At 46.2% G+C, this 26,826-nt stretch overlaps 1 protein-coding gene across 1 annotated transcript in view; it reads left to right on the forward strand.

The window, feature by feature from the left end:
• Nucleotides 1–26,826, forward strand: part of gmds (GDP-mannose 4,6-dehydratase) — a 138,978-nt gene that overhangs the window by 37,473 nt on the left and 74,679 nt on the right. Inside the window, exons 5-7 of the mRNA XM_079158472.1 lie at nt 6,928–7,120; nt 8,366–8,470; nt 17,674–17,801. Coding sequence (XP_079014598.1) covers nt 6,928–7,120; nt 8,366–8,470; nt 17,674–17,801 — 426 coding nt within the window. The remainder of the gene's footprint in view (nt 1–6,927; nt 7,121–8,365; nt 8,471–17,673; nt 17,802–26,826) is intronic.

Genomic DNA, 26,826 nt, shown 5'->3' on the forward strand with positions numbered 1-26,826 from the left:
GGTGGATGCTTGTCATGCCATGTACACATCCCTGATTTAGAAAATTAATGTTGATCTTGAATTTGTCTCCACGTTTAAGGTACTTAGGTTTATTTCTTTAACGGTATCTTTTAAGCTCTCTTAGCTCAAGATGTCAGTGTCTGGCCTCACATTCTGTAACGATCTCTTTTCTACAGACACAATAAAAGAAACACCCGAGTGAATGAGGGAGGAACGTCTGGTTTCAAAGCATGCTGCTGCTTTTCATTCTCTGTCTGAAAAGTAACACATCAGTTATCATTTTTCATCCATTTCACAGTAAAGTTGAGCTTTAATGACTAAACTAGTGGTTTCACGGGGTGAATATATACACATGTCAAATTCTTCCTTCTCCGATGCGAGGGTCCATGGACAGTGGACGTCAAATTCGGTATGGATTGTAAAGCCCTCTGAGGCAAATTTGTGTTTTTGGGCTATACAAATAAATTGAGTTGATTTGAACCAGGGACCAAATGTAGCCGGTTCCTGCCCCCCCAAAAAAACAAGTTCCTGCAGCTCTCTGAGGGCCCTGGAACTACCAAGACAGGTTTTGCATCGCTAAATGTTGTTCACTAAGCAAACTAAAACCCTGTGGCTGCTACGACGTATAGCAGCTTCAGATAAGTATACGGTAGTTGTTTAGTGCGCTCACATAATTGCGATGTGAAACCACCTCTGCAGGCCTCCTTTGCATTCATACTAAGCTCTTCTTTTGCCTAATCTTCATAGCTCTTCAAATGCATTCACAATACAAACAATGATCCCTAAAAGTGACTTTCCTGCTTTATTATAACAGCCCACTGTCCCTTGGAAATACGTTCACATTGGACGATACCGCAGCTCACAATTTTCATCCTTTCGACCTTTCACGCAGGACTGTGTTTGTGTATTTTGGGCTTGCGAACATTTGCAGACGATTAAATTAATTTCATGCAGACCCTTTTGTGGCCATGCAGGCGTGGGAAGTATACTATGAGCTTTTGTATCGAGGAAATATTTCGTTTTAAAAGTCCAAGTCAAGGAAAGGAAATTGTCAAGATGGAAGTGTTTTAAGTCTTTGTACACAAAGACAAGCATCTTTTTCATTCTAGCCGTTTCCTGTAAAGTGATACCCTTCATCAACCCAACTATAAAGCAAGTCATGTAAACCTGTTGAGCTATTCTGGGTTCTCATGTTAAACAGACGCTCTATTAATAAACTCGCTGTTTGGACTTCCTTCAGGTGCGCTCTGTAATCAACGCTCTTTGGAGGCTTGTATTGTTTCCGCTTGTCACCGTGTCTGACATTTGAAGGCTGTCGGCTTAAATATAAAGGACTTTGGTTGCAAAGGAATTCTTGGCAAGTCACCAGTATGTGTGTGTGTGTGTGTGTGTGTTGTATGAACTGCATTCTTTGTGAAATTGTGACTTGTAATGTGTTGAATCAGTGGCTGCAGTGTGAGATACCTGTAGTTTACCGTAAGTCGGGGAGTGATATTTTCAAAAACTTTAGGTTCTCGGCAAGGAAACACTCTAAAGGCCAACGCGCGTTCCAGCTGGATGACGCAACGTCAAACATCAACGCCTCTGTCTCGCTCTGCCTGTCTCTCACCGCGTACATCTCTTACTCTCCTTGGAATTGTTTTAGGTCTGTTTTTTAGGGAAAGGCAAATTGGCACACTGCAAGGAAAAATATAGCACTTTGTTTTTCTAACAGGTGTGTGTGTGTGTGTGTGTGTGTGTGTGTGTGTGTGTGTGTGTGTGTGTGTGTGTGTGTGTGTGTGTGTTTATGCGCAGACAAGCTTGGTGACACAATTCCAACAAGATAGAACTGGAGGTGGAGAGATTTCTCCCCTCAGGTTTCATCACAACACATGACGATGGAGATGCAGCTCTGTTTGGACAGTGGGCACAGCAACAGTAGCTGTGGGCTATGACAGGTCTCTGTGGGCTAGATTAGATTAGATTAGAAAAACTTTATTAATCCCCAGTGGGGAAACTCATTTGCCACCCAAAAACTCATACAGACGACAGTACGCAAAAGACAAAGACACATTACAAAGAATAAATAACACCAGAAAATGCCATATAAAACATGATTGACATCAGAAAGATACAAACCTCTAAAGGTGTTCATTAAAAAATCGGACAGCTGCTGGAACAAAAGACCTTCTCAGTCGTTCAGTAGAACATTGAGGCATCCTCAGTCTCACTGAATGTGCTTCGGAGTCCATTGAAGACACTGTGTAGTGGATGGCCTTCAAACAAGACAATCTATGGCAGGTCTCTGTGGGCTATGGCAGGTCTCTGTGGGCTACGGATGTGGGCTACGGCAGGTAGCTAGCGAAAACATGGAACAATTGTGGAGTAATTCTAATTCTGCAGAGCGGTGCATGTGTTGTGTATAATAACGCTGTCAACCTTCAGTCTGAACATGAAAATCATAGACTGTATAAGAAGTGGACATATCCAGCTGGTACCCATTGGTTTGTAGACTACATTTTTGAAGCCTCGGGTTCGGCATTTTGGGCCGGCGCCATTTTGTTTATCTGCAACCACAAGTGACATGAGAGGGGGGAGCTAGGTACAACTGAATGCTGAATAAAACACTTTTAAGCGACTAAAATGTTACAATTCACTTCATGAAAACACGCTGTGATAGGGTTAAAGTTCACGGAGACCGCCATGGTAGCGACCTGTCAATCACAAGGTAGCCACGCCCCAAAGCATACCCTGCTTTACCTTCTGTTTTACTTTATATGGGACAGTAATTTACTAAATGAACATCATGCTTTTTTATTTATTATTTAAAACATAATCTTGCATACTTTAATGTGCTGTCAAAGAATGAATTCCCGGGCCATCTACTTTATGGTACGTCTTTAGCGCAGCAATGCTTTACACAAATTACGACCTTGAAACCCGCTTCGCCCGACCATTATTCCCACCTTCTGATTACTGATGCGAAGGAAAACTGCACTAAGGCTTCACGTTAACCGGGGAAAGTGGGGTCTATGTCTTGGCTTCACGATACAGATGAGTGACGCTGCAGTTTAGTCGATGAAAGCGGAGTCGTTGATCTGTCTGGCGGTGCGTGGGTTGCCAGGTTGGGTCCAAACCCATCTCTCCTGGAGGGAATTCAGCCTGTTTGTTTTTGTCCTGTTAACACACGACTGCTCTAATTTCAGTCGGCCTGAAATGTGATGAGTAAAGGTGTAATTGACTGTGGTTTCTCCCAACAAACCCTCCACCCACCCACACGCACACGCACACGCACACACGCACGCACGCACGCACACATGTGTGATGACGGTTTACCACAGCTCTAAAATAAGCATTTCTCTGATGTGCATGCACAGTTTTCAGTTAAATGTTCATTGTTAAAGTGCATACATAATACAAATTAAGGAAAGAGCAATGTGCTATCCATATTGTGGATACAGATTATTTAATTAGTTAATTGCAGTTTTTGAAAAAACAGAACATTTTCTTTTCCGGAACACTGACACTGAGCAACACTGACAACTAGAAATATATTTCAACACAAATTTACATCCCAAAAACAATGCACTTGCAAAAAGATAAAAAAATAGAAGTCTAATGTGCCCCAGATTAACTGAATTCATATTTAGGGTTATCATCTGATTCATCACTAATATGATTTATAAGCAGATGTCAAATTGGGGGATTATATATAATATAATATATATATATATAATTATCATACAGAAAATAGCAAAAATAGGAACATTTTCATATATTGCCAAACTAATTATTCTTTTTGTAATGATGTAACAATATAAAGATAATGACACTACTATGAAGATTCCCAAAAATGATCTTTACTCAGATTATCAACCATAAGAATTGGTCAAATTGCTTAAAATGATGTGAATAGGGTTACTCCTTTAACCTTACATGTGTATACGGTTATGTATACCAGTGCATCACCTCACAAACGTTGCTTCTGTGCTCTTGACTGATTGACTTGCTCTCTTTTTTCTGATTGCACAATAGAGCTCTACATTCCTTCACCACTGTGTATATATACAGTTTAATGCCTTCATATTACCCTGTGTGTGGAAGGCCATGCAGGTATGCAGAGGGAGGCCACGGCTGAATAAATGTAGCTCATATTTATACATCTGTCAAGACACACACCAACACTCTGCTGTATGTGAGCGCGTGCCATACACACACGCACGCGCATTCCCCAGTTCCAAGCATGCATTTCAACAGGCCGTGTGTGAGCAGGAAAGAAATGAAACCACTAAATGCAGCACGTATATCCTGTACATTTAGAAGCCTTTTAAACAGATCGCTTTTTTTTCCCGGGTCGGCGGCGGACCCCCAATGCTGACAGAACCTGGCTGACTTCCAAGTACAGAACAATATCTGCCAGGTTGACCGAGGGGCCCAGCAGTCCACACACACACACACACACACACACACACACACACACACACACACACACACACACACACACACACACACACACACACACACACACACACAGAGGTGTACACAAACGTCTGGCCTTTAAACCGTCAGCGCTCAGGCCCTGCATTACATAATGACAGAGAATGGAGGCATTAAGGCAATTTGTTTGATTTAACTTGTCAAGGCGTCCTCGACCCTGCCCCTCTCAGCTGGTTTTGATACCAAGAGTCTGTGTGTGTGTGTTGCAGACCTCTTTTATGTGTGTGGAATAGAGGGACTCGCAGACAGACAGCAGGATAGAGACGGGGTGTCGGTCAGGAAGGTGCTATAGTAGCATAAAATAAGGTTTATGAGGTCCAGGGAGAGTGAGCAGTGACGAAGCAGGAGGAGCAATGTGTAAGGAAGGAAGAGGAGGAGGAGGAGGAGGAGGAGGAGGAGGAGGAGGAGGAGGAGGGAGGAAGGGCTGGAGGTGGACCGGAGAGAGCTTGGATTACATTATGTCTGCTGGAGAGGGAATGGTGTGTGTGTGTGTGTGTGTGTGTGTGTGTGTGTGTGTGTGTGTGTGTGTGTGTGTGTGTGTGTGTGTGTGTGTGTGTGTGTGTGTGTGTGTGTGTGTGTGTGTGTGTGTGTGTGTGTGTCCCCTCTCCTTCACTGAACATGAAAGCAGGTATTGTCTGTTTCAGGTTCAGGCTTCATCAATATGCTCCAGCACTAGCACATCAAAATCGGGAACTTTACAAGATTACAAATGTGTCCTCTGTGTTAACGCAACTTGACTTGACAAACAAAGGAAACCGTCTTAGCAAATATATCCTGACACACATGAAGCGTGTGACTTCACTGCAGAGACCAAGTCATCATATCTGTCCAGAGCGTTAATGTTCCTCACATTACCACACGACTCAATATTTCTATCACGTTCCCCACCGTTTGAAGGTTGGATCGGTGCTCTTTCACGTCGTCTTGTTGCGCCCTCTTCTTCTGCAGTGATTTACTCACAAATATTCAGTAAATCAATACATTGAGATTTGTTGTTATTTTTCACTATATATAACCAGACATTTCCTGAGTACGTTTTTTTTTTTTAAATACAAAGAGTTCCTTGTTGTCAGATCATTAGAGATGAAATACTTCTGGTTGTTTTTGCTCATGGTCAGACTTGAAGATTTTAAAGATTAAAAGACTACAAAATAACTTGATGAATTGAATGTTGTCTAGGTAATATGACAATAAAATAACTGCTGGATTGAGGTCTGCTCAAAATAGATGTATAAAACTCCTTACATCCGAACCAGTCGACATTGACCTAGAATTGTGATTTAAATCATTTAATTTTTCTTACTGAAAATGGACGACACCTGCTACAATTTAGTTTCTTATTTCTGTACCTGGAAATAGCTGCACACGAAGCATTTTGAGGCTGGTTGGCCAACAGTTAGTCAAACCTCTGACATCTTGATGGACATCATTCATCATCTCCTCAGTAAATAACAGTCTACCTTTAGTGCGTTCATTCAACTGTCACTTTTTGAGCTTGTAGTGATTTCTAGGTTGGATTCTATAGCACAGGTATTGCTGTTACTGCGTGCACCTCTTGTGTTTGCTGTGTAACTCGTCATAATGTGACATACAGTATATGCAGGCGTATAAGGTGTCCCCTCACTTTCACTTTTAAATGATGTAAATGTAAATGCCAGAATGCAAAGTGAGTGGAGCGTCACCGGTAATTACACCGAGCTGTTGAGTGTAATTGAACCTGATCAAACCTGCTCTGTGTGTGTGTGTGTGTCAGTGCATGTGTGTGTATGGACTTTGAGTGGAATAGAGGCCCAGTGTTCTTCGGCCCCAGCTTTAAATAAGGGGTCTTTATCTGGCTGAGTGTGCAGCGCCGACGTGGAAGCACTAAAGGGCCACCGCGTTTCCTCCGTACAGACGGGGCTCATGCCGCTGGCTCCAGGTGTGGTGACCACTAACCAGCACGGCTTCTAACCGTCACGCCTGATTTGAAGCCTGAGGCCGGCCTGGCCGCTTGCACACACACACACACACACACACACACACACGCACACAGTCCAAGTGCACGGTGTCTCACGCGCACACGGTCGTGCACACGCACATCCATTCCTCATTTAAAGTTAATCCCCCCCCCAGTGTTCATTAAGTTCCCTCCCCTCTTGGCCCTCAGCAAACTGGAAACGGGCATTCTGGGAGTTGGAGTGTTTAGTTTTGAGGAATGAGCTTTCTGATCGTTTCTGATGGACTCCAGAAACAACACGTTCTCCGATGACGTTCCGCATGTATCTAAGTCTAGGTATATTCTGTGCACAGGCCGAACGGATAACTGGGCAAACTCTGTGGCAATGCCAGGCCTGACTGTCAGACTGCAGTGTTATTTTCATCCAGTTGTTGTCAATAAGTAGAGGAAATCTTTCTACCAAAGGTCCCTTAATAATCTCTCCCTCTCTTTTCCTGTCTCCCTCTCGCTCTCAGATCTCCTTCGAGTTGGCCGAGTACACCGCTAACGTGGACGGCGTCGGTACGCTTCGTCTCCTGGACGCCGTGAAGACGTGCGGCCTGACCAACAGCGTCAAATTCTACCAGGCCTCCACTAGCGAGCTTTACGGCAAAGTCCAGGAGATCCCTCAGAAGGAAACCACGCCCTTCTACCCTCGCTCACCTTACGGTAACACACATACGCAATGTACTGTAGATCCATGTGCAAACGCACACACACACACACACACACACACACACGGATTACCTAACATTTTCTACCTTGCACCATTCGTCAAACCATTGCCTATGGCCATGTAAGGGCATACAAACACAGATTGCTTGATTCCTCGCAGCACTTTTTCCGTGTGTGTGTGTGTGTGTGTGTGTGTGTGTGTGTGTGTGTGTGTGTGTGTGTGTGTGTGTGTGTGTGTGTGTGTGTGTGTGTGTGTGTGTGTGTGTGTGTGTGTGTGTGTGTGTGTTAGTGACTGAGTGAAATAGAGGGGAGGGGGGGGCCTTCAGTGCTCAGGCAGCATTTGAGCTCTCCACACACCCCGAGGCCAAAGCGTCTGACTGAAGACTGGAGTGGCTCTCACTTTAACAAAGACACCTTTATACCCTCAGCACTCAGCACTCACTTTCGACACACACATTCTCACACTCTCTCTCACACACACACACACACACACACACACACACACACACACACACACACACACACACACACACACACACACACACATGCAGGCAGGCAGTACACGTGTGTGAGCGATCAGGTTTCATGTTCTCTGTTGTCTAAATGCTCTCCTCGCTGACACTTTCCCCATCTGTCAGCACTCAATCTGACGCTGCATGGGAGGCACATACCATCCCGAGGAGGGCTGCTCCTCTATTAATTAGACTTGGGATGGGGGCGGGGTGGGGCACGGCGCCCTCCCTTCACCTCCAGTGTACATCCTGACCTACTGCTTAATCAACGGGCGCCTCCCTTTGCTTGCTCTGGTATTCCCCTCATCACAGGAGGAGGAGGAGGAGGAGGAAGATAGTAAGAGGGAGAGAGGGGAGAACTTTCTGTGCAAGCCTGCTTTCGGTCAATCAGCAGGAGTCTGCGGTTCGCGTTCCTGACGTTGAAATATGATCTGCGGTACCGCTGTGTTCAAATGTGACATGTAGTGTACTTACAATCTTTCTCTCTGCAGCTCTGGGAAGAGAGGATCAGTGTTTCTCTCGCTCTCTCGCTCTCTCTCTGCTTAGGTTGTCACTCAGTATCACTGAACCACGCTAATAGCTGTGTGAAAGTTTCCTTTGTCGATTTAGTGAATAAAATGTGAGTGTGGAAGGTGTGCTGGTGCTTGTTTGGTTTTTGTGTGAAGTGATATCTCTCCTCCCCCCCCCTTTTCTGTTGCTAATATGTTTCCTCCGCCTCTCCTCTCAGGTGCCGCGAAGCTCTACGCCTACTGGATCGTGGTGAACTTTCGAGAGGCCTACAACATGTTCGCCGTCAACGGGATCCTCTTTAACCACGAGAGCCCGAGGAGAGGTGAGCTCGCAGCACGACACGCATCCTGCTGTTCGATGTCCCCACAAAGCCGTTTTTCGTCCTACAGCGTGGAAATGAGATTTTGGAGGAGCATCTGATAGTAATAGAGGAGAAGACAGGAGTATGTGCCGCTCAAAGAGCCGTATTAAAGGTCACATTAGGGCTGAGCAGTGTTTTCATTAAACCGCTAGTGAAGGTTTTTTATACATTGAAGTATTCCTGTGTGCCATCTGTTGTTTATAATGATCAGGCAGAGCAACACCACTTTATTCAGAAAACATTGAACATTTAACTTGAATGGATTAATTTAAGTTAGCTTATTTCTCGCAGTCAAAAATCTGCCAATATGTTTTATCAGACGGCCTATTGACAAACTAGATGCTCTATTCTGGTTGTGGAAAAAAATGACATCACCTGTCGAGAGTAACAGGCTGAATCCACAATAAAACCGTTCAGCAGAAGGTAAACCATTGTTTGAGTATTCAATTACATGCTCTATATAAAGTCGTATTCATTTATTGGTGGAGCCAGGTCCCTCATAACCACTTGACACACAATCGCACGCATTCTGACACATAGTAAGTCGTTTGTGGTCACATTTTTAATATGCGCCCTGAGCCCCGAGGGTCGCAGGCGCTGGTTTAACCCGATTTACACGCCGCCGCGACCCAAAAATGAATACCACATGACTGCAGCCCCAGCGCTGAGCCCAGGTCAGCCGCTCAGGTGTTTATGATTTATCCCCTATAATGAAGGCCCCGGCCGCGACCCTGGCCGAGGTTCAGAGGTCAGCCAGTAAACCCTAATGGGTTACCACAGAGAGATGGGTGTGGGAACTGGTGCGCTTTTACAGCCGGCTCAGCAGAGACGGTGTGGTCGCCGTCCGAGGTCTTGTAAGGGACAGCTAGTCCGTCGGGGAAGGATGTGTGATGCGGAAGAAAGAATGGGCTGGATGACGGGAGGAGCCGTGGAGATCAACAGAAAATGTATCTAAAACAATATTAGCGATTTACGATAAATCAGTTGATCGATCAGAGTTATTGATCATGGAAGTAATCATTAGTTGGAGCTTTCGAGATAAACAAACTGAAACTATGAAATCGGAGACGCGTGTGTCCTTTTCCACACAATGACCTTATAAGGGCAAAGCTCTCCGCTCCCTCTGTAACACTCCCTTAGCCTTTTGGTCCTTCGTCAGCTCTTTTTCATCTCCCTCTCTTGACTCGGCTTCTATCTTTCCATTCCTTTCTTTTCCTTTTTCTCGCTCGCTCTCTCGCTCGCCCTCGCTTCATTTCACGTCTTCATCCTCCCCTTTTCCACAGTCAGCACTACTGCAGCGGGCCATTGGGTTTACTCCCGCCACTTCTATTCTCAGAGTTACGGCCGTCGTCGCTCATAAAGCAGGAACGCTGAGCTGTGATGTGGCCAGATGTCCCACGCTGCTGCCTTGCACAACCCAGTGTGGCGCTTGTGTTGGCTGGATTGGCCAGTGTTTACCCAGGCCCCCCCCCCCCCCCCCCCCGCCGCCGTGACCCTGCCGCTGCCGCGCCGAGGGGGCGTTTGGCCGCGCTCTCCTTCACACACAGGAGGTGCTTTAGAGGGGAGGCGTCAATGCTTTGAGCTGCGAAACACCCGCACGGCACAGTTTGTCATTGTTGGGGTGTGAGGTTATACAGCACGTTACACAGCGTGAGATACGTAGCTGTGTACTGTACAGAGAGAACACTGATCCACCTTTACGTCACTCCTGGGGTCTTGGATGCTGATTCAAGCCATTGAGTGTTTTCTACCCTCACGCCAGAAAAAGTAGTGAGTGAAGCTGACCGTGCTCCACTATTAATTATATTATTATATATTATATTATATGCTATAATATTTCTTGAATTCAACATTATCGATAGTGTCCTCTCAGTCACAATCTAAGATATATAATACAAGAATTCAGCCGTTATGACGGTGGCTACCCAGGTAAAGACAAAAACACAAATTCAAACAGTAAGAACTGAACCAACAACTCACAATAATATATCACTGATATATACAAAATTTTAAAAATCCATAAATTCACACTACTGGCTACTCTCTTTGATTCCCAAGTGATTTGGCAACATTTCCCACCGAAACCAATGACATCACTTAAAAAAAAACATACATATTGCAGATCACCAGAGAGCAAGAAGGATGTTCTCCTCTCCTCTGCTCTCAGCCACACCCTGAACATCTCTGTTCTGTGTTTGTGTTCCTACGTGTGTTAACGCACTTGTATCAGAGAGAGATAAAGGATTATTTATTGTCTGTGTGCTGCCCCTCCTTTCCTTATACGCACCACTTGTACCTCTGCATAATTAGTCGCTAATGAGGGAAGGAAGTCCATGACGTCAGCGTCGGTGGCCCTGACATCACCACTCTCTCGCACCCCCCTCCCACACACAGGAAAAGCTGTGACGTCATTGTCCCAAGGTGCCAGTGGCTGTGTGTGTGCCTGTGTTTGAGAAACAAATAGAAGTTTTGCCTTTCTGGGTTAGTTTTTTGCTCCAATGGCGTCTGCCAAAGTCACCTTACCAACATACCGGCCAATCATCTCCGTGGCGCGTCGTGGCGTGGTGTGGCGTGTCACACGGGGCGGTCTGGTCTGGCGGCTGTAGACGGAGAAGTGACGCTTAACACCAGTTTCCATCCTCAGACTTACCGTCCGTCTGTAGGATTCAACAAGGAGCTCTGTCTCTCAGAGCGCCCACGATGACTTAATCCCAGCAGGAATGCCCTTCTGGTTTCTCTTACAGTTCTCATAAACACCTGACCGTTCAACCAATAAACAGCCGGCCTCCATTGTTCTGCAGCGAAAAGGTCAGAATCGGACGGCCGCGAAGAAAAAAATATCCCGATGGAAATCCAGCATGAAGCAAAGCAAACAGAAGCCTGCATCTGCCGGCCAGTTCACACCGCGGCAAAGCTCCTCTCGGGTTAGCTTAGTTGTTAGCCATAATAAATAGCCCTCACATTGACTCTGAAGAGGGGGATTAGCGTTAGCAGGGGCGCGAAATAGACTCCATATTGCTTTGACACATGAGACGGTGCATTACTCCACAGTCTCTTGGCATGACTGATCAGCAGTGAAGCCTGTGCAAATAACCAGTTCATATGTTTATTTGGTCGTCATATCAGCAAGCACCTCAAAGTCCCCGAAAAATCTAATTTTGACAATAAAAGACGAAACCGAAAGTTTAATATATAGCTATTAGCAGTGTGTTGATCCAAGTCTGTGTAGTAAATCAGACCAGTAATATTGTTTGCGCGCGTTTCCACCGGTGCTGCTACTGACCAGCTCCAGTTGTAGGCTAATCCCCCTGGTTTATTTGGGGAAGTCCCATCCATCTCTCCAGCCTGAGAGCTGCTCTGTGGTTCACGCTTGGCAGTATAGAATAATATACTGTTATGTTAGGAGAGGAGACCAGTTAGCATTGGGGAAGTAAGAATAGCACTGCCAAAGTCAATGCTGCCCCGCGAATACTCATACACATACAGCCGCTGAGCCGCTACATGCCTTGGCTTCAACTTTCTGCTTTCGTTGAGACGGAGCCCAAAAGGTCAGATCGCATGATAGATTTGCAAGAGGATATGTTTTCCATTTATCGGAGAGGTTATTTTCTAAGGAAATCTTCAAATAAGATCGACTCGGTCAGGAGGGGTGGGGGGGGGGATTCGGAATGATCTCGTAAGAAGGAACCCGGCACGGAGCGGACACTTCTTTGTTTTTCGGTCTTTCGTTTCGCCGGGTGTTGATGAGAAAAAGGCTGAGTGAGAGCAGTCTAAACATCAGCTGAACTGTGGCGAGGTGAAGAGCAGAGTCTTGACACCTCGAAGCGGAGCCGACGACGGAGTTCTCTCCTCCATACTTTCCACCGCTTTGTGTCACGTGGCCGAAAAAAGGTGCTTCCCTCCGCCTCCGCCCGTCTTGGTTTCAGACCCATCACATGGTCGTTTAGGTTTCTACCTTTTACTCATCCCCATCGACGCCCTCAAATCGGTGTTTGTTGTCCCAGATCACCATAGTATCCAACAATCCTGTTGACTGAGTGCTCGCTTTGAGCGGCACTAATTACACCGCGAGTTCAGGGCTCCCCGTCGCCTTTCTCAACCTTTGCCAGTACCTCTTATCGGACAATAGAAACCCCCAAATATCGCTCTACAGACCTCTGATTTAGTCACACTACAGGATGCTGCCAGACGCAATGACGTCTTTGTTTTTCGATACTACTCATTCGCTCTCGGTTCCGCGATGTGGAGGTGGTGCTGTCAGTGTTTCGAGCTCAAGAAAAACATGTATCGTCTACTCCCCTCTCTTTCTCCACACTCTGCCTTTCTTTCCCCACACCTTAGCACACTGTGTGCCATCCATCCGTTTTTTTTTGTTGTTGCATCACAACGCAATAAAAAAACCGCAACCGTCTTTGTCTTCGCAACCACTCCAGCCCCATTCCAGCCCTCCTCGCATTGCATTTCTTTCTCTCGGCACCCTCCCCGTCGGTTGAGTCAGCTCAGAACGAGGGCAGCGGTCTGTCAGGTGTGAATAGACGCTGTGTTGGCGGAGCTGAGCGCATGACCTCTCTTGGATGCAACGCAAATATTCTCCCTTCGTCGAGGCTCCAGAGATCAGTCAGAAAGTGAATTGTGCAATAGCAGCGATGGCAGACACTGACAGGTCTTTGGCCCGGGTGGAATTTGGCCAATCCCCGATGAAGGGAAGATTCCTCCTGCAGAATCACTCTTGAAAGTCAGGTATTTGGTTCATAACACGGTATAGATAAAGGAGATGCGTATGAGATGAGGACACACTCGTTTAGATGTAAACGGGGCTACAGGGTCGACCTAAAACCTGAAATGTGGGGGGGTGGAGATGGAAATTAAGGTTGCATTTTCCACTTCTACCACAAATGCTCTTCACTCCCCTGGGCCATTGGTCAAAGACAGAGTGGGATTATGGGATTTGCAGTTCTGGTTGAAGTCCAAAACAGGTGTCTAAACCTTGTGTTGAGGTAACCTCAGGGTTCTCTGTTGCTATTTTTTTTCTTTTTCTCTACCAGCTTCAGAACGTGGCCAGTTCAGACAAGCTCACGACAGAAATGACTCAACCGCAAAATATCTGGAAAATACCTGGAATGAGTCTTTGTGTTTGACTTTTTTTAAGAAAAGTAGGCGATGCACCGTCCTATTTTTGGAACGGGGCTCATTAAAGCAGTCTGGCTTACCGAGTCATTCCACATTTTTATTCAGAAAAGGGGAGAACTTAGTAACATCCTGCAAATCACCTTGGAGCAGATTTACGTGGTAATGAAAAACATACGCCATAGGTCTAAAACTGGAACAGGAGACTTGGCTTAGGAAGGAAGTAGATCTTCTACCCGTGCAAATATAACATTAAAGATCAACTTGATAAATGTTTGACGTGGTTCAAGACTTGAATAAACTCCATCTTTTTTTCAGGTTTTCCAGAGGTTATTCGCCGTTCGGCTGAGCCATAACCACACATTATGTCTGCAAAATAAATGTTACAGAAGAGTGATCTGAATAAATCACACCGCGGTTGAATCTCAATTAGTGAACGCACATAAATACGCTCACAGACGGTAATATAGGGGTGTGTGTGTGTGTGTGTGTGTGTGTGTGTGTGTGTGTGTGAGTCAGACGTCTGGAGGTCTTGAGTGCGTACAGTGAGGGCTGGGCCGTCACACAGTTTGAAGACAGACTTCATAAGTCACCTTGCTGTAGCAGCATGGTTCTAACAACAGAACCTGTTGAGTAAAGGCCAGTCGAGCCAAACCCCCCCCCCCCCCCCCCACACACACACACACACACACACACACACACACACACACACACCCCACACACACACACACACACACACACACACACACACACACACACACACACACACACACACACTCGAGCCCCCCAGCTGACAGCTCCCGTCCCCATCCTGTCTGGGCCCACATGGCCTGGCTTTGGATGGGAGACATCTCTGCACATTTCTCCTTACCCTCCTCCTCCTCCTCTTTTTCTCCCTACATTTCAGCCCAGCTGTGCCAACGAACCCCGTGTGTTACGTTTTTCCTGTTGCTTCTCTGGCCAAAAAATTAAAAGGAGTGATGGAAAAAAAAAAAGAGAGAGAAAAGAAACGGTTGAGTGAGAATGAGAGAGAGAGAGAGAGAGAGAGAGAGAGAGAGAGAAAGAGATTGAGTGTCCATTTCTGGCACGGGTTTTGCTGTCTGCTCACTTTTCACGGCCCGTGGTTTTATTAGACTTTCCGCCGGGCCATGGGCAAGGTTAAACGGCCACCGATGCCCCGTTTGGGCTCGAAAACCTCCTGTTAGCTCCCCCTCCGGCTCCCCTCGCCTGCCTCCCCCCCCCCCCCTCCCCCTGGCTGTCCTGCGGTGCCGCTGCCAGTAAAGGAAACACATTAACACCCGGGGCCAGTAACAGAGAAGGCTTTGTCCACAGCCAGGCAGGCCGGTCCATTAGGCCCACGCTCTGGTCCACACCGCACCAATTAGAGCAGGCAGGGAGCAGAGCCACTCCAAACATAGGTGTGAGCTTTACAGGGAGACTACAGGTGTGCTCGGGGGGGAAATAATGGACTTTATTACTCATCGGGTGTACTGTGCTACACTGTATCCTTCTGCCACCTTTTTAAGAGCAAACGCGGCCCCGCAGAGTTTAGACAACCTGTGTTTAACCTGCAAACCTGAATCAAACCCCCTGCGTTCCAATTCACGATCGTTACCAATCATGGCTCATGTTACCTTTACTTGCCCCACTGGGTCCTAATATACAAAATACCATAGAGAGATGCAACTAATGAAATTATAGAACTACATGCTCGTCAGTCCAATAATCGAAAACCCCAAAATATTTAATTTACAATAACATAAAATCGAGAAATAATGGAAAACAAAAGCAGAAAGTGGATGTCAAGATGCAGACTGTTTTGCTTGATAAAATAATTAATGAAACTTTTAAAAAGCATTCCAGAAATAAAAAAATGCATTTCGATCAAGTTCAAGACTCACAAGAGACTGGTTAAAAAAAAAAAAAAAAAAACGTCAAAGTTAACAATGCTTTCAGTCCCTAACAATGGTCAACGTACAAAAACACTCTTCACCCCCCATAATGCAGCTCCATAGCATTTTTACATGAGATCCTCAACCCATTTCTTTAAAGCTTCACTTCCAGAGATTGTAACACAGGCTCTCTGTTAAAATGCCCACAATAAGATAGACCTGTGGGATAAACAAAGTGTTTTTATTTAGGAATTTCCTCCACATAAAACATAGTCAGCTGTTTCTAGCTGCGTATTCATTCCCCATGAATCTGCGGAGTTCCCCTGAAAAATAGTTGTCGATTAGGTATCTGTCCCATCGGCTGATTGCCGGATCATCTGAGCACCAGATTTAGGATGTGAGAATGTTAAATAAATATCCCTCACAGGGTGGTGAGCCCGTCTGCTGTGGATGAGAGCAAAGCTGACAATCATGCATGCGTCAGTAGGAGATGAATAATTGCAGCTTAACATTTGACTACAGTCAGTGGTATCTGTCAGAACGGATGACCTGCCAGCTTGGAGAACGGCCCCCCCGGGGGGGGCCAGATGAGACGATCATGCAAAGACGGGACAGGTCTGACATCGGAGGGGGTTTCCATCCGCAGTTTATCTACGCTCTATAGACACATGCTATTTCATCACAAAAGTCACAGAACTCTGAATACCATCAGGGTTTGGACGTCGGATTTTGAATCCAGAGAAAGTCTGAAGACTCTTTTAAACTTTATGAAACTCCAGCTCAACGTGGCGACAAAAGCAGCGTCGACACGGGGGCCGTGCGACCGCGCTCCCGACACACAAACATGCTGTATTTTCTCAAATAAGCGCGTCTTAACCTTCTCTGGTTCTGTTTTTGCTCAGCCTGCCCCGAGGCTGTCGCTTTCCTATGAAATGATTACTACAAATTTGGTGCATTCGCATGATTGGATTCATGGGATTTTCCTGTGTCTAAATGGAGGCTCTGCTCCATGTCAGGGCAACAGTGATACAGTGTGGAGACAGAGCCGCGCTATTATGGACTAGAGCTAAAAGGCAACGTTCATCTCAGACGGGAACATTTTTTAAAAAGAAATACAGCATGTAGGAGCTCTTAAGAGGTCTCCGATAGGTTCACGCAAGGTTGTGGGAGATGTATGTACAGCAGAGATGACGCGTGTGCTCAAAATAACCAACTCTTTGATGCTTTCCTTTTTGAAATTAAACTTTCACATATCTGCCGTTTTTGGCTTTTGAACACGAGGCAGAAGAGCCGAGCCACAGTTGAACTCCTCAAGCTCTAATAAGCATGTTTCGACTAAGGCGGTGGCATTATTAGACATGACACCCTAATATTTAGTGTTGATTTCCATCAGTAATAACGCTAGAATGTTTGGGTTGGAGGACTGGCGCATTTATTCGCAGGCTCTCTGCGGCATCGCTCCCCCCGCGGCAGGAACAGAGAACCTGACACCGGCCCTCGGTGTCCTGCCAGAAGCACCCAAAAAAACGTCTCTAACCCTTCTAGTGGCACAGAGATGATCATTAGGAGCCCATTTCTTCTCCCGCAGATAATACCGCCACGTGTGTCGGGGAGCACCGCCGGCCGATCTGGCAGATGTGGTGATTCTGGACTGGACGCCGCACCGGCAGAAGCTGGGTGGTCCTGTTTGGTTGTCGTGTTTTTTTTTCTTCTCTGCGGCAGTTTCCTGTTGCTTTCTTTTTGGTGCAGACAGGCTGATGCTCTGACATTTGTCTCGGCATCCAGCCCAGATTTGACACTGAAATAGTGAATTAGAGAGGAAAATGAGAGAGAAGGAATCTAAAAGGATCTAGTGGCTGAAATGTGAGGTGGTAACGAATCGATTTGAGTTTTTGCTTTGGCTAAAGAGGATTTGGAGCAGTAGAGGAGGTTTGGAAGGCTGTGTGTGTGTGTGTGTGTGTGTGTGTGTGTGTGTGGAAGTTTGGTAGGGATCTCTTCCATGAGGAGGCCTTGATTTCACTTATCTGCCCTCCGTTTGTTTCTCCGTTTCTGACCGATCTTCTGTTTGTGTGTGTTGGACCCAGCTAACCCTCTGTAATATTTATACCCCGTGTAAACGAAGCGTTTTCAATCTATGTGTTTTAGGTTCGAACTTTGTGACGCGTAAGATCAGCCGCTCCGTGGCAAAGATTCACATCGGCCAACTGGAGAACTTCAGCCTGGGCAACCTGGACTCCAAGAGGGACTGGGGCCACGCCAAAGACTACGTGGAGGTAAAACACACACACAACCCTAACCGCACACGGTCCCAGAGAAAGAGACACAAACTGTGCGCGCGCCGCTGCAGAGTTGAACAGGGTTCAGATGTGCACGTAGCATTAACGGGGCCATGTTTTCCCAGATCGTTTGAGGCCGCAGTATGCGATCTGCATGAAGCCTCCTGTGATTCCCTGCCAAAAGAGAAACGGAGATAGAGAAAGAAAGGGGGCGGGCGGGCGGGGGGGGTAGGAGAGAGAGAGAGAGGGGGCTCCATGCTGTGAGGCCACAGACTGCACTCTGGTTTCCCACAACTCACCCATGTCCCAGATCCCTTCAGGGCCCCCATCGCCATTCCCCGAACGCCCGCGGAATGAAAGAGAGATATTAAGGGAATGCTGCGTCCTGGGGACGATGACAGAAATATGGTGTTTGTGTTCACGTAATGGTGCCAGCAGCAAGCAGAGAAGGGAGTGGGAAGATGAAACGAACAGTGGGGTCGCCACGTCCAGGAGCAGACGGAGCTCAGCGTTTCTGAATATGTGTATTTTTCTCCTGTGTGTGTGTGTGTGTGTGTGTGTGTGTGTGTGTGTGTGTGTGTGTGTGTGTGTGTGTGTGTGTGTGTGTGTGTGTGTGTGTGTGTGTGTGTGTGTGTGTGTGTGTGTGTGTGTGTGGAAACGCACACTCCTACATGTGTGTGTCAAAGTGTGAGATAGGTTAAGGTTGGAACACGTGTGTGCGACTGTTGAGATGAAAGGCTCGACGGGTTGCCATGTCCCTCACCGCGGGCCGTGTTATTATTAGGAGGTGGCGGTGGCGGGGGGGGGGGGTTGCTCTTTGAGATGGGAGCGGGGGTGAGGAGGTGACGGCGGGTAACCTCGCTTTAACTGCAGATCTCAGTGCGGGGGTCACTGCGTCGGAGCAGAGCCGGGTGGAAAAGCGGCGTCTCAAGCTGTAGAGGCGGGTCGCGGAGGCGAAGATGGCGTCAGTGAAGCGGTCACCGCCCGATACCTCAAGACAAGATCTATCGTATCCACAGTATATTATATTTGGCTCCTGTGGGAGGAAGTCTGACTTGATGGAAGCTCTTTTTTTTTTAAATTATTTTTCTTTTTCGTTTGTCGGAGGATATTTAGCACAAACTGATTCACATCTGACAAAATGGAGCATGGTATATATATTATGTGTCGATATTGGAATTAAAAGTCCAGTTCACATGTGAGGTTACAGGAAGGTGCGGCATTTCAAGGCGGAGTGGAAGAAACGCAAATCAAATTTTAGAGGTCAATGGAAAAATGGTCAATAGTGCTGTCTTCCTCATCCCAACGGCCTTAGAAACTGTAGTATAGTAAAGTAATGTTGCAATTTTGAGAATTATCAACGTTGTCATTTACAGTACACAGTGTCCGCTACTATGTAAAACAACAAGGCTGCTTCTTATTCTTCAACAAGTAAAATTCTAGTTGTTGGGTCACATTCAGCTTCCTGTTATTTTCGTCTCACTGACCAGTTGTGAGCTTCTATGTTGTTCATGCGACCCTGTGTCACTGTGTGTGTGTGTGTGTGTGTGTGTGTGTGTGTGTGTGTGTGTGTGTGTGTGTGCATGTGTGCGCGTGCACTCGCCTGTCCAGGGCACCCTGGCTTGAGACGCCCCAGGTTTCCTGTGGGAACGGCCGACATTCCAGCTCTGGTGAATCAGGCACCTCCTCGCCGTGCGTCTCCAGTTTCGGAAAAGGCAGATTTCGGGGAAGCCAAACAGAAGCCCGAGGAGGTGCTGAGGGGAACTGATGAGGAGGTGGAGGAAATGGGGTTGGGTGGGGCATGGGGGGGGGAAACAGACGCGTGTTTGTGGCGACGTTTGTACATTATGCATAAATGAACCATCTCTCCCGCCCTGCAGACCATCAAAGGCCGCGACTGTCACCACGACCCCCCCCCCCCCCCCCCCCTCGTCTCCACCTCTCTCCATCTCACTTTGAAATATCCGTCCAGCGTCCAGCACTGTGTTACCATGGCAAAGCCAAACAACTGGCAGTTTGTAAACAGTACCATGTGTGTCTGCTTTAGGCTGACAACTGCTTTTCCTCCCTCCCTCTCTTACTCTCGCTCAGTCCCTCTCCTCACCCCACCCAGGACAGGGAAATTGCTTGTAATTGGCCGTGGATGGATTGCGGGTGGCAGGAGGGGCGTGCTGTGTGTCTGCCCTAACGACGTCTGAAGGCGTGCGGCTGGCTGGGCATCGTCTCAGCCGGGTATCGGGTGTCCGTCCCAGGCAGGCAGACAGACCTGGAGCTGCCCAGCTACTCTCAATGGAGTCCTTTTATTATTATGGTGTTACGGAATAGATGCCAGGAGCTGAACGCTTTAGTACTAAATCGGCAGATAGAATTATTTAAATCCTCCTGATCGCATTTTCCTCAAAGCTTTGGATTTTTCCAGTTCAGCTGATTGTGTTTTTTTTCGGGGGATTTTGCCGATAATTAACTGATTTCTGCTTCCGAGGCGAAAAGGAAACCCCACAGCAGTCACTCACTAAAGACTATCAGAGCAGATAAAGATGTAGGGGTTGTCCATCTTTACCAAGGACTGCCCTCCTCCCTCCTCCCTCCTCCTTCCTCTGCTCTCAGCCTATGCCCCCAGTCTGCCCGTGGTGGGTACAGCTGTTTGAAGCCCCCTCACCTACACCGCCTCCCCTTCTGGCTGCAGAGAGCCATTTCCTGTGCAGAGCAGAGGGCTGGCTGGGAGGGAGCAGGAGTCGGCCTGGTGGTTTTGGCCGTCTCTCTCTTCTCCCACTCCGTTCTACTGGCTTACTTTCTCTGTCCGTTTCCTCTCCCGCCTCTTAACCTTTTTTTTTTTTTACTTTTAGATGTTTTGTTCCTCCCCTGAAAAGCTGCGTCACCGGACCAGCGCTCCACCAAAGCGTCGCTCCCTCTTGCTCTCGTTTGGCGAGCAGTCTACCACCCAGTTACCAGATATTTCCCCTCTTGACATCTAATAACCGCGTCTTATTTTTCCCCCGACTGGAGCTGTTCTCGCTGCCGCATAGCGGACCAGAAACTGTTGCCAGATGAGATGTGGCTGACCCGCTGACACACACACAGTCCCGACAACCCCTCCTCGCTGCTCTTGTCTTGTTCGCATATTTATTTTGAAAATATAATTATCTGTGAAATGGGCTTGGGGAAGGTGTTTCCTAGCGATCTTAAGGTGTGTGTGTGTGTGTGGTTGCCCCTGTGTGGTGGGAGCTGTCTTGATTCCTGGCATTGTGTGGAGGCAGCGAGGTGACAGGACAGCCCTGATGTGTAATTCTTTCACCTCCTTTATTTTTCTTATCCTTTTTTTTTTTTTTTTTTACTGCCGCAGCTGCCTCTCTGTGCAGTAATGGTTACAGATGAGGCTAATTAGCCAATCACAGAGCAGATCAGGGCCAATCAGAGATGATTGATGAGAGCGCAGGGCCATTCATCACATGTTTTTGGCCTTGGAGGTGACAGCAGCGGCGGGGGGGGGGGGGTCAGGCTCCAGGACTCGGTACAGTAAACTAGACATGTACGTCTACATCTCCAGCTCGTTGATGGGGCGCTCATCCAGCACGACGCAACGTGCAAAAAGCCTCGTTAACTTTCTCAAAGACATTTTGAGGCTTGATGGACGCTGGGTGGTTTTTGCTGTGGAGATCAGATGTGTTAGTGTTGGGGGGGGGGGGAGTTTCAGCCTCACAACCTTGATGGTTTTAGGCTGTTTGTTAGTTAAAACAAAAAAGGAGAATATTCATTTTAGCTTTAACCAACCGTTATTTTCATTATTAATTCAGGCTTTTGATTATCTTCTAGATAAATCATATCATGTTAATTTCATCGGTCACAGTCCAAAACCCGAAGATATAGTTTATAAGTATAGAAGACAGCCACAATAACAATCAACACATAGGCTAAATATATAATTTATCAGCAATTATCACATAAACATAACGATATTATGATTTCCATGAGTAGCACGAGTTTAGAAGCACAAGAGCGCTTTGCTGTCCCCCTGCTGTGTTTGTACCTGTACTGTGTGTGTCTGTGTGTGTGTGTGTGCGTGTGTTAAATGCATGCCTGGATCTTTACAGCAGTGATTCAGGGAGCTGATAAATACCTTAGCCTGCTCTGTAACATTTTAATAAACACAGCTGGAGTGGTAAAAGGCTAAAATGAGAGCTAATAGGGCAGAGGAGAGGGCGCGTTAGGTTTCATCACCAGAACCTCCTGACTTCAACTCCCCCACCCCTTCAACCACTGCTGCCCCACAACACACCCACCCTTGCATAATCATAATGTCATCTCTTGAGTTCAGTGTGTGTGTGTGTGTGTGTGTGTGTGTGTGTTTGCGCTCTGCAGGAGGTTAGTCTGAGTGTAGATCATTTAGTGAGAGAGAGACTGTGTCAGAAGCTCCCGTCATGTTGACTTGGCATCCCACACAAGTAGGATGAGTAAACGACAGCAGCTGTGCGCGTGAACGGCTGTGTGTGTGTGTGTGTGTGTGTGTGTGTGTGTGTGACGTTAATTGCAGGTGAAATTCGACCCATGGCCTCAGCAGCAGCTTAATAAACTGGGGTTTGCCCCCCTGTGGCTCAGAGCAATAAAACCACACTGAACCTTGAGCAACCTTATGCATGAACACACACACACATTGAGATGTGTAAATGAACATAATTGAAAGAGAATGTTGACTCAAAAACATTTTAAGCATTTTAACGGACTGATACAGGGTATCTGATCACAGGTCTGAGGACTTGAACTGTTGATGGAGCCTCTAGCGCGTCCTTTGGTGTATGGGTAGTTTACTGGTGATGTAAAGTCAAGAGACAAATGGGAAGAAAACAGAAGTGAGCTATGACTTTGTTCCAGATTCCATCCAAGGAAGTAAAAACACTCAAAAACAACTTCAGTGTCAAATCTCTTTAAGGATTATAAAATGTTACATCATCTTATAAAAGATCTGATTTTCTACTGTCAGTGTCCGGCATTTTTAAAGTTTTGTAGTTTTCTTCTCTATTATAAAGCACTGATAGTGTTCGAAACCCTATTTTAAACTGGAAGATCTGGGTCGACTCATTTTGAATGTTGTGCTTCTTGAAGGCAAACGATGATGTTTGTAGAGGTTCACTCTTTCGTTAAGTAGTAACTCAATTTAATTTAATTTCCACATCAGATCTCCTTTTGCTTATTGGACTCTAGGCCGTCGACACACTTACACACGTGGGCCGAGGTTTTGCACTAAAACATAGTTGGGTTGTTGTGAAATGAAGGCAGAACACAGACACAGGTAGACAGAAGAGAGTTGCACTTGGATGAGCACACGGGAAAGAGGCGTGGGAGAGGTAAGCTAGAACCAAAAGAATGATGAATTAGGTGAGACTCTTAAAATAGACCCCCAGGGAGGCACTCTTGCCCCATCTGAGTCCAAATCCTAAATCACCAGACATGGAGTGAGTATTTACTGTGGCATCGCACCAGAGGGACAGAGAAAGAGGCTCGGCGGGGGAGGGGGGGGAGTCATAGAGCAGCAACACTGAGGGTATTCCCAGTCCAGATCATTTAGAGCAGCGGGGAAGATAAATGGAGAAAGGTTGTGTAAAAGTGACTCCCTCCTCTTCTAATAGGGGAACAGATAACATGACAGCAGACATTCTGGGGTTACTGCTGTTGTGAAGGGGCCACGGTCGGGTTTGCAGCTCCACGCACTGAAACCTGACCCAGGAGGTGTCCTCATTGTTGGGGTGAGATTCAGGGGTTTTCAGGGAACATCTTTTTCCTATTCGCGTTCTGTTAATTACTTTCTTATTCCGCTGGTACTTTGCGGTCAGAATGTAAAGGGAATGACAGAAGGGTTACTGGAGGCTGGAAGTCCTGTTCTTTTCTTTACAAATAAACTCAATTTTGCAGTGTTTCTACTGGTTTAAAACCCCAAAAGTTCGAGCTTTGATTGCTGCAATCTGACCTAAAAAACAACTCGCAGTTTTATGTGAAGAAGCAAAATACAGATGCGCTCGGAGCACCAAAAGGCAGGTTTAATTTCAGATGGACAAATGGTAATTTAATGCCTGAGAGGAATATGTCCATCTCTATCTCCATCTCCAGATCTGTTCCTGTAAGAATTATACCAGAAAGCTCTAAATAATCTTCCTAATAAAGGAGGACCTTATTATTTAGCTGCTACAGCGTCACTACAGCTTCGGCTCTCGTTTGTCTTTTGCTTTTCATTTTTTTTATTTCTTGCATGCTCTTCCTCGCCCCCCCCCTCTTTTGTGTTGGGACAAGATGAGTTCATAAAGGGTCGAGTAATCCCGGTGGTTCAATTTGTGGAAAGATCAATCATTTAATAACATTAATAACATTAATAACATATTCATAGTTGAAAACTATGAATATGTTATTAATATTATTGCGTTGGTATGACAATTGTCATTGAAACCTAATGTGAGCAAATATCTTTTCAAGTTTGAAAGTTTCAATCTCAACTTTTGGAACAAACTTTTGCACACCTATGTTTTTTGCATCTGGTGATGGAGATTGTGAGATACAACTGAAAGCTCCTACTAGATGGATTAGTCCCGGCGCTGCTCTGTGTGTTTTGGTTCTCATTTTTGGACGCAGTGTCAAACTTCTCCAATCATGTCTCTAGCTTAATAAGCCTCGTTTCACTCGCTTTCATCTGCATGAACCCAATCTTACTGCGTCTCCTTTTGGCTTCCCGTTCCCTCAAAAATGAAGCGGCTAGCGCTCGTTATCCCTTTTTGCAGGAGTAGGCAGTGAAGGTGATTCAACTTGACGTGACTAATGACTTTACTTTCCTGTTTCAAGGCTGTTTCACTCCATAAAACATTGGAAGTCAGAAGAATCTTCCTCCTCCAGTGGAGGAACGACTTTTGGAAGTTGTAACGCAAATGTGTGTCAGATTTCAATACGGTTTTACTGCGGTATTGATGGCGAGTGCAAATCATTCTTCAATAATTGGCACCAAAGATTCATAATATACTAGTAGTAGGCATGCCAATGACTCTTTGTGCACGATGGAGTGTAAAACACCCAGGTGGTGCTTGTTTTTGGCTTTTAGCGCAAACTAGAGAGGGTCTGGTCCAGCTGGACGGCTGTGGTCCTCTGGTGTGAGGGTCATCTTTAAAGGAGAGAAGAAGGGTTGAAAGTCCTTCATGTTGGAAAGATTGGAACCTTTACTGTTTCCGCTTTTTAATTTGTATTAACTTAATATTAGGAATATGTCTTTTATAATGGTGGAAACAAGATGAATGTTGAGATTTAATGCTACTCCCAGAACATTCAGTATATTTTCCCAAGTTTGTATCGTGTGTGTGTGTGTGTGTGTGTGTGTGTGTGTGTGTGTGTGTGTGTGTGTGTGTGTGTGTGTGTGTGTGTGTGTGTGTGTGTGTGTGTGTGTGTGTGTGTGTGTGTGTGTGTGTGTGTGTCGAGCAGCAGCAGCAGCAGCTGGCTGTCCGTCTCAGAGTGACAGGCCAAAGCTCTCCCCTGCTGGGTTGAGGATGAAAGCAGATGCTCTCCTTCTTCTTCTTCTTCTTCTTCTTCTTCTTCTTCTCCTCCGGATCTGTTTTTTCTCCTCGCCGCCTCGTGTAACCAGAGTCCTTAGCTTTCATACGGAGCCCGCAGGATAGTTTGCACCCCGGAGTCCCGCAGAAAGTTCTACGAACATTCACGGGGCCCGACGGCTGAGTTTGACAGACGTATAAGACGATGCAGATGCTCGATGAAAATGTACACACGATTCATAAACGGGAGGAAACCCCAAAGCCAAAGTCGATCGTAATACAGCACTCTGCGGCAAGCTTTTTAAACGTCTCCCTGTTTCCAGGTCATAAACAAAATAGATAAATATACAACTTATTTCCATCCTCTCAGATGCAACCCCCACCTCCCCAACAGGCTACAACAATACAAAGGCAACATGAGAGTGACGTGAGAGCCAACTGTTGCTTCTTGTGTGTTTATTTTGAAATGAATATGAGCCAATGACGGCTCTTAATAACAATGAATACTATGCTTCTTTGACACACTGACATGCTGTTGGTGTCTTTAAATAGTTTTATGTTCTTTGTGCCAGAACCAGAACCAAATCTGAACCAGTGTTTTTAAAACGTTTCCTTCATTTTGTAAAATAGTTTTGGTACTGATATCAAACCAAGTTCTTTTCCCTCCAAGTTCCTTACTTTGAAGGGTATGTGCATGTTTTTAAACAGAATATTTCTTCAGTTTTCAAAATAATTCAAACGTCTTCCTTCTATCAGTGTTACATGCTGTATTAACCCTGAACCCAATAGGAACTCAGCCTAAATACACAGTGTTAATTAAAGATTCAGAAATAGAGAATATTGATCAAAAACAACGGTAAATAAAGCACACCGACTGATTCTATGACAGATTTTGGTATTTGAGTTACAGTATAACAGTAAACAGCAATATTCAGTAAATAAAGACGGATGCTGCCTGTAATTTTGCAATATTTTCCTCAAAATGATTGCTTTGTTTGTTAACATGCTACACTGATTTAACAGCATAGCATTTATGTGACTCATTCCAGTTGTCTTGGTTTAAAAATGGAAAACAAAGGCCGTAGTCTATTTCCCAGTGCAGCTTCTTGTGTTGTGCTGCTGTTTAGGGCTGTGTTAGACAGGTTCGGTTGGACACACACACACACACACACACACACACACACACACACACACACACACACACACACACACACACGGAGAGAACAGCAGAGAGTCATACCTCCCACCTGGACAGAGGGAGTGGAGCAGGGGAAATGGATGGCCTGATGGCTCCAGAGGGGGTGGGTGGTGGGGGGGCTCAGTACCCTGCTGGGGGTTTAACAGGTCGGGGCAGGAGGGAGGGTGTCAGCTGGAGGCGGTGAGTGCGGGTGTTAGGGAGGAGACTTTGAGCCATGGACTTTCTAATAACTTGATAATTTCTCCATGCATGTTGTGTCACAAGCCCCTACTTAACAAGATATTTATGAAAAACTGAAATTTTT

This window comes from Pholis gunnellus, assembly GCF_910591455.1.
Source record: "Pholis gunnellus genome assembly, chromosome: 4".
Taxonomy (NCBI): Eukaryota; Metazoa; Chordata; class Actinopteri; order Perciformes; family Pholidae; genus Pholis; species Pholis gunnellus.